The sequence below is a fragment of the Miniopterus schreibersii genome (assembly GCF_964146895.1).
Source record: "Miniopterus schreibersii genome assembly, chromosome: 1".
Lineage (NCBI taxonomy): Eukaryota > Metazoa > Chordata > Mammalia > Chiroptera > Miniopteridae > Miniopterus > Miniopterus schreibersii.
This window is the reverse complement of record NC_138101.1, coordinates 180,869,665-180,880,429: the sequence shown is the minus strand read 5'-3', so window position 1 is coordinate 180,880,429 and position 10,765 is coordinate 180,869,665. Positions and strand designations below refer to the sequence as shown.

Genomic DNA, 10,765 nt, shown 5'->3' with positions numbered 1-10,765 from the left:
TTATGTTTTGGGTCTGGAAGGTCTTTAACCCCTTGGCTTACTTCTAAAATCTACCCAACCAATGCTCAAATTAAATGCGACCTTTTCCATGAAGCTTTTCCCTCCCCCAGCAATAGGGGTACTTCCTCTCACCATTGAGGTTCTTTGACATATACCACTTCTCCCTTGTTTTATACCAAGTTATGAAAATCTTGATACCATGAAACCTTGAAAACCCAAAGGAATGAATGCACTCAATAGACACCCAAGGATGCTTCCATGGGGTTCCGGGCACTGTACCAGGAAAAGGAGACACTGGCTGGGCAGGCTGCTTTTCCCCTTATAAGTCACATTAAGTAATTACTCGGCTTGCTTGTAGGGTTGGGCCTACTATCTTTATTCTCTCCCCAGATGGGTGGGAATTGCTTTTTGAGGATGGTTTCCATGTCTGGTTTATTTTTATTTCACCACCTGTGCCTAGCACAATGCCTCCCTCATAAAAAGCCTGCCTGAATGAATAACCTGAGTTAGTGGGAAACAGAAAACATTGGTTTCCATTTGACTCCATCTTGATATAAGAGGTTTCAGAGGTCTGGCCCTAGGAGCATCTCACATACCCAGAATTTGATTTCCTGAGGGGAGTAAAATCCCCTCCACCCACATCCCCAAGAAGAGAGAAAACCAGATTGTAGTTTTGATGGCCCCTCTTCAGCTCAGTGCCCAGAACATGCCAGAGCTGATGCTGGATCTCAGGGAGCCAGCATGGCCAGCCAGCTGCGAAGGCCATGACTGCTTGTTCTGGGGATGAGTGGAGAGATTGAGGGTGAGCTTGTTCTTGTTTTTAAAATACCTACAAGACTTAAAACTCCTTCAACTCCCAGAACCTTCTAGGAACTGCATTTATTTTGGATGGTTTTTGTGGCACACTTCCTATTTCAAATGAACTCTTGTTGATTGTGGACCTGCATTTCCTTCCTTTCCTTCTTTCTTCTTATTCTATGTGCCTTAAAAAAGTCATCTGGAAAGGTCGACACTTGCTACAGAAGTCCCAACCTTCTCTGCATCTGGATGGCCATCTTCTCACAGCTTTGACTTGTGGTCTGCTGAAACAGCCTTCAAACTTTTTAGAAGTAAACAGACTTGGGTGCCCCTTGTGGTTTAGGTCCCTGGGTCTTTGGTTGCACCCCAAATGTTCCTCTGAATAGGTGGCATTGAACACATACTTGAGTTGGACCAGAAAGTTTTGCTAACTGATATCAAAGCTGAATTTGAGAAGGCTGCACAAGATGGATCAACATGATTGAGAAAGGCCTCACCCTTCTTTCCCTGGTCACAAACACTGTCTAGAGCGATGCTCTGTAATAGAAATGCAACATGAGCCACAATTTTTAATTTCTTAGTAGCCACCTTTAAAATGGTAAAAAGAAACAGGTGAAATTAGTTTTAACAACATTTTAAATTTAATCCAGTAAATAAAAATACTGTCATTTCAACATGTAATCAATGTGAAAATTGTTGAGATATTTTACATTTTTTTGTACTAAGTCTAAAAAATCTGGTATATATTTTACCCTTGCAGCACATCTCCTTTCAGACTAACCACATTTCAAGTGCTTAGCAGCCACATGTAACGCATGGCTCCGTGTTGGACAGCACAGCTCTAGAATGTCCAGGTGGGGTGAGGAAATGGTTATTCTGGGCCCACTCTGCCTTCTAATTAAGCTGCCTAACCAGCTAAATCAAGATAAAAGAGATGGGGAGAGATGAGTGTATACAGATATATGAATATCTATAGAGCTTTAGAGATATATATATATATATTTTAAGATTATACTTTCAGGGATCATTTCTATAGTATATTACTAGAGAAGTTTCTCCGAATGTGTATTTTATTTTATTTTTCAATTTTTATTTATTGATTTGAGAGAGAGAGAGAGAGAAAAAAAGATGGCCTTGTTGTTCCACTTATTTATGCATTTATTGGTTGACTCTCTGATATGTGCCCTGACCTGGGATTAAACTGAAAACCATGGTCTATCAGGACACTCTAACCAACTGAGCTACCCCACCAGGGCTAGAAATGGCATTTTGAAAGTATCTTGGTATTGTCCTGGCTGGGTAGCTCAGTTGGTTGGAGCATTGTCCCATATACCAAAAGGTTGTGGGTTCAATTCCTGGTCAGGGCATATACCTAGGTTGCAGGTTCGATCCTGGGAGGCAACCAATCCATGTTTCTCTTCCACATTGATCTCTCTCTCTCTCTCTTTCTCTCTCTCTCTCCTTTCCTCACTCTCTAAAATCAATAAAATATTCTCCAGTGAGGATTAAAAAAAAAAAGATATCTTGGTATCATCATCAGCCAGAAAATACTTTGGTGGTTTAAGTAGTTGTATGCCCCCTAGCTGAAACAGTCTTGATTATTACTTTGTTTTCATCAAAGTGCTCTTTGCTCATTTTTCTTAAATTAATGAGTTTAAGAAAACGAAATCTAATAGACAATTTCACTTTCTTTTTTTTTCTATTTTCAAAGTTGTAATTATGTAATACCAAATAAATACACATCTTTTAAGTTAGATTTCAAAATGAAAGCACCTTACTGTTTTAAAGGTGCAAAAGCAAGAAAATACAACATAAACTTATCCACGTTGAAAATGATTGTTTCTGTGGTGAGTAAATGCCATTTAAGAACATTTTCAATAGAAAAATGATTTATAAATCAGTTTATAGAAGGTTTAAAAAAATTAATGTTTAAAAAAAATATGGAACACTTCACAAATTTGCATGTTGTCCTTGTGCAGGGGAGACGCTGATCTTCTCTGCATTTTTCCAGTTGTAGTGTATGTGCTGCCGAAGCAACCGTGACAATTTCACTTTCTGATGTGTCATTTTATTCAGATCCCTTACATGTCTTATGTCAACAGGAAATAATTAAATATATTTATAAAAAATAATAATTAATATATATTGAGAGCTTAGACACTTGATATGTGTTACCTCATCCAATCCTGGAAAGAGCCACATGAAGTAGGTTTTATGATTATTGACATTTTTCAGATGAGGAAACATTCAAGTTGCTAAGTAAACTTGCCCAAGATTACCCAGTTGGCAAGTGGTGAACTCAGGCACACTTCAATCATATACAGCACTTCCTTGCAAAATTAATCTACAATGTAATATTCTCCCAAACTGTTCAAGGTTTCTGTCTCCTTCTAACAGGCCCATGCTAAGCCCCTCACAAAACTTTTTAGCATTCTGGCAAAATATATGTGCCTTTTTGTGGGGTGAGATCAGTACATTTTAAGGCTTATTTGAAAAATTTGGTCTCATTGCAGATGGATCAGGCCACCTGTAAATTGACAGATAGAACCTGCTCTACCGTAAAAAAATAAATAAATCTTGATTTATGATATAAAATAAAACAAAGTTAAAATAATAATAACTCTTATATGTCTTAGAATAAAGGTGATAAAAGGTGAATTCACAACAATTATGTTTATTTAAAAGTCATACCTATATTGGTAGAGTTAAAATGATGACATGCCATTACAAAAAACAAGGCTATCTTACTTTTCAAAAATCCTGTCTTTAATTCATTATTTTTCCAATTCAATCATTATAAAATGTAACTGAAATGTTCAAGTTCTGGATTAAAATTTCTCAAAGTAAAGACAGATCTGGTCTGCCATTTTCAAGTGTGCCAGATAGTGACGAATAATGCTGGTTTCTGCATCTGGGCCTTAACAGAATAAATTATTATTCAGGTTTAGAGTATATTCTTTGTTTTAATATGTAATATAAATGTATTTCCCCTTTCCTATTAAATCCTAAGCCTTGTTCAGGGCAGGCTACATTTCCTGCTTCCTTTATCAATCTGTGTATATTAAAATATGCGGTTGTCTTCCACTCTGAATTCCTGTTATTTTGATATCTCAAAGAGGCTGGTGGGAGTTATGATTGATACTTCAACCTCATACTTCTTGTGTTTGAATACAGTGCTTGCTTTTTAGTGTTGTCAAGGCCCATCCCAGGCAAAGAACTTAAAAAAAAAAAAAATTGATCTTGAGAGAGCCATCGCTTTGTCGTTACACTTACTTATGCATTCATTGGTGGTTTCTTGTATGTGCCCTGACCAGGGATCAAACCTGCAACCTTGGCATATCGGGACCATGCTCTAACTAACCAACTGAGCTAGCTGGCCTGGGCCACAAAGTACTAACTTTTGAACCAATCCCTTGACAAGAAGAAAGAGATTTTTCAAACTTTAATTTTAGAAACGAGGATAACTTTTTAAACTGCAAGATGCTGTACAAAGCAATCTATAGAAGTTGACTCTGCCATTAACTAGGTAGAATGAAGGGGTTAACATTGTCAAGTCTTATAAACATACTAATTCAGCCCTGTTCTGGTTATCGGTCACTCTAATAGTGTATGGAGTTGAATTCTGAAAGTTCTGGAACTCTTTTTTTAAAAATTTTAGTTTTATTCATTGCCTTGAGAGGAGTGCTATGAAAGGAAGGGAGAGGGCACGGCTTTGAAGAACTGGCAACTTGGCCTCTCCTCTCCCCCTCCCCACCCCTCCCCCACTGCCTTAGCTATTTGACCCGATTAAACAACTTTGGGATGGTAGCCAGATTTCTGTATGCTAACGAGGCCCCCATTCAGGATTTAGTGCAATTTCATCCACCGCTAGCTTCCCGACTGCCCAGGGGAAGACTGGCTTCACAGAAATCTCCCAATTTTGTCAAAGGCTCGCCAGTGAGGAGTTCACGCTGACTCGAAGCAGACAGACTCCGAACACCTCCGGTCACATCAGATTATTCATTAGCAAATTCTTTCCACTTTCTATCCAAGAAGTGAAAGGTGACGCCAGAATTGCGTGTGCCACTCACCGAAAGAGGCTCAGGCGACCCGCAGCCTAGGTCCTGCAACTTCTGTCTAGTGGTAGCAACAGAACACGTTTCCAAAAGTTCCTCCAGCCTTCCCTGCACCTGAGCCAGGTCCGAGAGCCAGGTCCCACTCGACTCCCCCGTCTCCCGGAGCCTGACCACTGCAGAAGTTTCTGGCGTGTGTGTGTAGAACAGAAGAGGCGGTAGCGGGGAACCGCGCAGAGTGACCCCCGCGCATTACATAACGAGCCCCGGCTGCGGGAGGGAGCGGGCCTGACATTGAGACATTCCAGGAGGGAGGGGAGCTGCTGTCCTGGAATCGCCAGGAACGGCGGCGGCAGTTCCAAGAAACCGAGAGAGGAAGGTGACTGAGATAAAGAAAACACTCCGGGAATGAGAATATTAAAAAGCCGCGGGACCCAGAGCATTAGCAAACGGCTGGGCACGTGTGGCAATGTGTTAGATGAACCGGCATCCAACCAACTTTTGCACGGGATCAAGGGATTTGCCCTTTGGGGGATTAAAACCTAATAGAAAAGCCAAAAGCTAATGAATGGAGTTCAGTGTTTTGTTGAAAATACTTAAATATTTCTGTCCGGAAGCGCAAACTCTATGGAGTTACTTAGAAAGTAGAAACTCAAACCAAACTAGAATACTCTCCCGTGCGTCTCCACTTTCCTCAATCCAAAAAAGAGCTGCTCGCGCGGTACTGCCCCTTTAAGACCTGCTCGCTCTCGGGCTCTACAAAAGGGAGTGACCTCTGGGCTTTGACAGCTCCCCTAATAACTACCACCGTGCAGGCCCCGCCCACCTGGCGACCAGTGGTGCCGATTGGCCGCCGGGCCGGTATCCCGTGCGCTGATTGGCTCGCCGCTTCCCCTGAGCGAACCTTTAGAACTCTGAGACAGACAATATTCTGTTACATTGTAGCAAAATGGCGACTGTCATTCACAACCCCCTGAAAGCGTAAGTAAGACTAAAAAATGTACATATTCCGCGTGGTTTCAATATGAAAAAAAAGGCGCCTTCTGCGTGCCGAGCGCTGCCAATGCACTGCGCTTGCAGGCGCCTGCAGCCGCTGCGGGGCTTCTCTCTTTTCTTTCAGCTCTTACTTCTTCATCTTTTTTCCCCCCAACACGCCGAAATGTCAGGAGATGCAATTAACAAGAAGAAAATTGTTACATTTGTGTTCTGTTTAATTGGCGTACGGAGAGAGAGAGAGAAGGGATATCGGCAGGGGAGCCTGGCGCTCGAGCGCTCTGCAGCTAGGGGGTCGTAGGCGGCTCGAGGACAACACTGTCCCCCGAGTGCCCGGCCTCGCGGGGCGGCTAGCGCGGCGCGGGGGTGGCCTCGCGGGGGGCGAGCGCCGGGCAGGGGCCGCCGGGGTGCACTTGGCTGAGCCCCGCGCCTCCGGAGCGGGCGGCTCAGTCCGCCGGGGTGAGCGGACCGCGGCGCCGCCGGAGTTTGCAGGGAGCTCTCCGCCTTCCGATTGCTGGCGGGGAGTTTGTGCAAACCTTCCGGAGTTGGGAGGACCGCAGGGGGAGCCGCGGGTCCCAGGAGCCCTGGGGCCCAGGTGGTTGCCCGGAGCTTTCCTACCGGGGCAGCCCCCGGAGCGTGACGGCGCTCCGGGCGGTCGCCGGTGTGTCTGCGTGTGTGTTTGTGGGCGACCTGGCTGTAGTCAATTAACGACTCAGGTTAACTGGGTAGGCAGGGGAGCTGCAGGTCTCAAGAATGGTGTTCTCGCCTCCTCTGGGTGAAAAGCCGAGGCGGGCGGAGAAGCAGCTCGGGGCTCGGCGCCCGAGCGGGCAGCGCCTGCTCCCGGCCAGCGCGAGGGGCAGGTGCCTCTGGCCGCCGGGAGACTTTGAGCGGACGCCCAGATCCGGGACGGAGGGGGCGGGCTGCGCGGGGACGCGCGGGGGCCAGCCCCCGGGTCCGACGGCCAATTCCTGCCCGCCTTCCCCCTCCGTTTCATCCTGGCTTCCTTCCTTCCTTCCTTCCTTCCTTCCTTCCTTCCTTCCTTCCTTCCTTCCTTCCTTCCTTCCTTCCTTCCAGTCCGTGGAACTGTTAAGCCGCCAAGTCCGCTCGCGATCGCGGAGCCGGAGGTGGCTTCGGAAAACTAGCGTCGCTCTCAAACGGGTGCTGTTGGCAGCGATGTTGGCAGAAGGGAGCTCCCTCCGGGTCACCGCGCGACGTGGGCGGGGGTCCGCGCTGGGAGAATCGGGTCTGGCAGCCACGGGCGAGGGGAGGGGGAGGTGCAGGTGGGGGGCATTTCGTGCCGAATTCTCTTGGGTGGATTCTTTCAGCTCCGCGCCGCGGCGTCCGCACCCCTAGCTCCTCCTGGAGTTGAAATCCAGGTTCGCACCCGGGTGGGGGGTGGGGGTGTGTGGCGGCGATGGGATTCCTATTTCGAAGGAACTCGCGTTTATACCCGCTTGTCTCCCATCAGTCATAGGGAAAAGGGGAAAGAATGTCCCAGGTCTTGGAGTTTTAAATATATACGTATGCATGTTAAAGCTACTGTTAAGAGGTCTTTTGAAGCTGAGGCTGATCGGAGAGCAGCAGCTCCCGGCCCCAGTTCTCGCTCTGAAGCGCCGATGCACTGCACTTGAACGCCACAGCCTTTCACCCGAGAAAGAAAATGTTTTATGGCAGAACAAATGGGCGTAACTTCGCCGCATCCTCGCTCTCCCCTCCGCTCGCGCTGCCACACCGCTGATGCTGTGAGTTTCTACGGAGCCCGTCGCTGATTTGCAGTTTACCCATTTCTAGCCGAAATCACATAAGCAGGCTGATGCCATCTGGTAAACTCAAGTTCGAGTAATCTCACATGTGCGCCAGGTTTGCTTCCTAGTGGGAAAGCGGCACCCTGGTTACCCTGGAGCCGGTTTACGCGCGGGCGGGCTCAAGGTCTCTACGCTCCAGGGTTCGGCTGCTCACTCCAGGTTTTTGTTGTTTTTGTTTTTGGAACGCAGAAGGGTACGTGTTCCGGGAGGGTGTGAATGTAGGGTTAGAGGTGGGAGAAGGGACAGAAAAGCGGTCTGGTAGTGGAATTAGTTATGAATTTTTATACTCCAACTTTATAATTAGAAACAGTTGCAATGTGATGTATTTGTAGTTCTGTGTCGCTATACACGCATACACTAGCATACACACACAACACTCCTGCCGGCTTTTTCTAGGTGGGAGTTGAGTGGTCCTTTGTAACTAGCTGCTCCTTTTTGCACCCCAACCCCTTTCCCTGGGGGTAAACAATACCCCCAGCTAGCCGAGCCTCCTGCGCCCAGGACGGTTTTTAAACTCCTAAGGCAGGAGCATACACGTTGTAATTGGGAGACCTACACCATCTGCCTTTATTTTTTTTAAAACAACTTGTTTAATAAAACATTTATTTTTCATTTGTTTTTAAAAGTTGCTGATCAGGAAACAATACACACGTGAATAAATTATGCATGGGCTAAATTAGAACAAAGCGCAGAGGCTCATCGAGCCTAAAGGATGGACGGATGGTGGTGCTGGGAGGAGGGGAGCCGGGAGAATGGTTTGGAGAGCTATGTTTTCACGCTCCTGTGTCCCTTTTGACAATGAAACGTAGCTGAACCACATTAGCATTTTCTCTGTGTGCTTCGGAGTCTCTCTCCCCTAAAAAAAAAATTTAAAAAAATCAGACGCCACTGACGCCCCCTACAGAAACTGGTCACAAAGGTTTCCTTTAGGGTTGGGGAATTAAGTGGTGGTAGGTAATGTTCTGGGAAGAAACAAGATCAGGTTTCATGCAACATTTCTGTAGGGCTCTATCTAGCCTGAGCATGGACCATTTTTCATTTATACTCTCTTTTTCCACGTGGAACATTCAATAATTCAATAGCTCAGGTAACCGGATGGCACAATTCGAATCTCATTGCTTTGGGGTCTTCCTTAGGGGCCCAGGCTCCTGGAACCACATCTCCTCTCAGCAGTTTGGCTTTCTTCCTGCCTGTCTTTGATCTCCCCTCAACTCTCTTTTCTTATCCTTCCTCCTTGTACCCGTCACCCCCCTTCTCTCTGAAGCTGACAGCCTGGCTTCTCTTTCTGTTGTTGCCTTTAACATCTTATTACTGCCCAACAGGGTGTTAGAGGCAGAAACAGGAGCTGCCTGGACTGATCAGATCACAAAGGGGACTCGGCAGGTGGCCACACAACCAAGCAGTCACATCTGGACAAGTAGAATTTAAAAGCATAGATGGACATGTATGAAGTGTAAATGTGTATTACACATTATTTAATTTAGCAGCTACATTGTCTGAGCCTAGATGTGTGAGTCACCCTCATTTATTACACCTACAGCCAAGATAAGGGCCGTGTAAGTGAAGTAATTACACATGTAGGTAACATAAATATGGATTTGATAAAGGTCTGTGTGTAAGTCACATTATATATTGTGTTCCGGATGATATCTGCATACCTAGGAAACATAATGCTTTTAATATAAATTCTAATCTTACTTGCTATTCTAGTTCAGGTAAACCACCCTGCCCAAATCTTCTGTCAACACTTTGAACAACTTTCTTTTATTAAGTTATCAAAACTCTGGTTTGTATGCACTTAACTGGGAATGTCTGCCACCTTCTGCCAGACTTGATTATGCACATATGAATCTATTATTATAACTGCCAGCTTAAAAAAGAATAACTGTTATTATTATTTAATTATTCCTTGTAAACCAACAGGGCCTTTACCTCAAGCAACTATTTGTTTGTAAAGAATGAGACCAGTAAACTATTTTCCCATGCTTATAATTGTGAACATACATAATTGTACTGAAACTTTATTTTTGTTAGGCGTTTCGCTTGCTTAGAGGTATTTGTTTATATCTCTGTTTAGTTATTAAGGACACAGCTCTGGGGGAAGTAGATATGCTTACTTAGCTAAGGTCAGACAGCAGGTCATGGGTCTAGATGGACCTCAAATCTTCATCTCTATACATTCTATGATCTGGACACATTGCATTCTAATCTGAAGTGGTTTTGTGCCTGTGAAAGTTGTGTAATTGTCAGCCACTTAGAAGCCAGACCTCACTCTTGCTGTGGCAGGTTAGATATCAGAGATGAGGGGGTAGTGGGGAGACACATTCCTGGTTCTAATCTCCTCTTAGCTCTTTCTGAATGAGAGTAAGAGGGGAACGTTGGGGTTGGGACTTTGTGACCACAGCCTTTTATAGACATTATTTTAGCCCCTTATGAAAAAGGACCCTCAGACATTTTAAACCAACAGATGCCTAAGAACTGCCTTCTCCATCTGCTTCTGGTTGCCACTGGAAAAAAAAAAAGCCCTAAATTCTCCAAACTTCATTAGCACACATTATTTTTCAGCTGGAAGAATGTCTGGTTTTGATGAGATACCCATAAAGGAGATTAATTTCTGCCAGAACCCAATTGGAGATATTGTCACAGGGTAGACCTCTGAAAGTATCCCAGCCTGCAGACCACCTGGGAGACATCCAGAGATCACAGTGGAATGCAGCTGCTCAGATCCACGAGATGGGCTGAAATTCAGAGGCAACTTAATTGGAGACTTCTCATCTCCCTGCCTTTTGGGAATTATGCAGGTAGCTGGAATTTGGAATGCATTTGAGAAAGACCATACTATCTAAAGCTGTTTCAGAGCCATCTGCTCAGATCAATGAAATAAATAAAAACGTCACAGTCAGCATGCTTTGTTTTGCATGGCACCAGAAAAAGGAAGGAAACTGAGGCTGATGTTTCAGTTTTCAGTGCAGCCACTCTGAATGTTGTGGTGAAGGGGGCTGGGTCATAAAAAGGCGCTAGAATCCAGGCCTTTTTATTATGCCAGCCTCTTGGGAAGTACCTTGAGGGTTTTTTTGAGTGTACTGAAAGTCACTAGGAGACAGAAATGTAGCCAAA

At 45.1% G+C, this 10,765-nt stretch overlaps 1 protein-coding gene across 2 annotated transcripts in view; it reads left to right on the top strand.

The window, feature by feature from the left end:
• The first annotated feature begins 5,777 nt into the window (after window positions 1-5,777).
• DPF3 (double PHD fingers 3) overlaps window positions 5,778-10,765 on the top strand; it is a 245,479-nt gene continuing 240,491 nt past the window's right edge. For both annotated transcript variants that reach the window (XR_013999029.1, XM_081140395.1), the window contains exon 1: window positions 5,778-5,831. Coding sequence is in view for 1 of the 2 variants with exons in the window: in XM_081140395.1 (XP_080996521.1) it covers window positions 5,800-5,831 (32 nt within the window). In the remaining variant the exon portion in view is untranslated. The remainder of the gene's footprint in view (window positions 5,832-10,765) is intronic.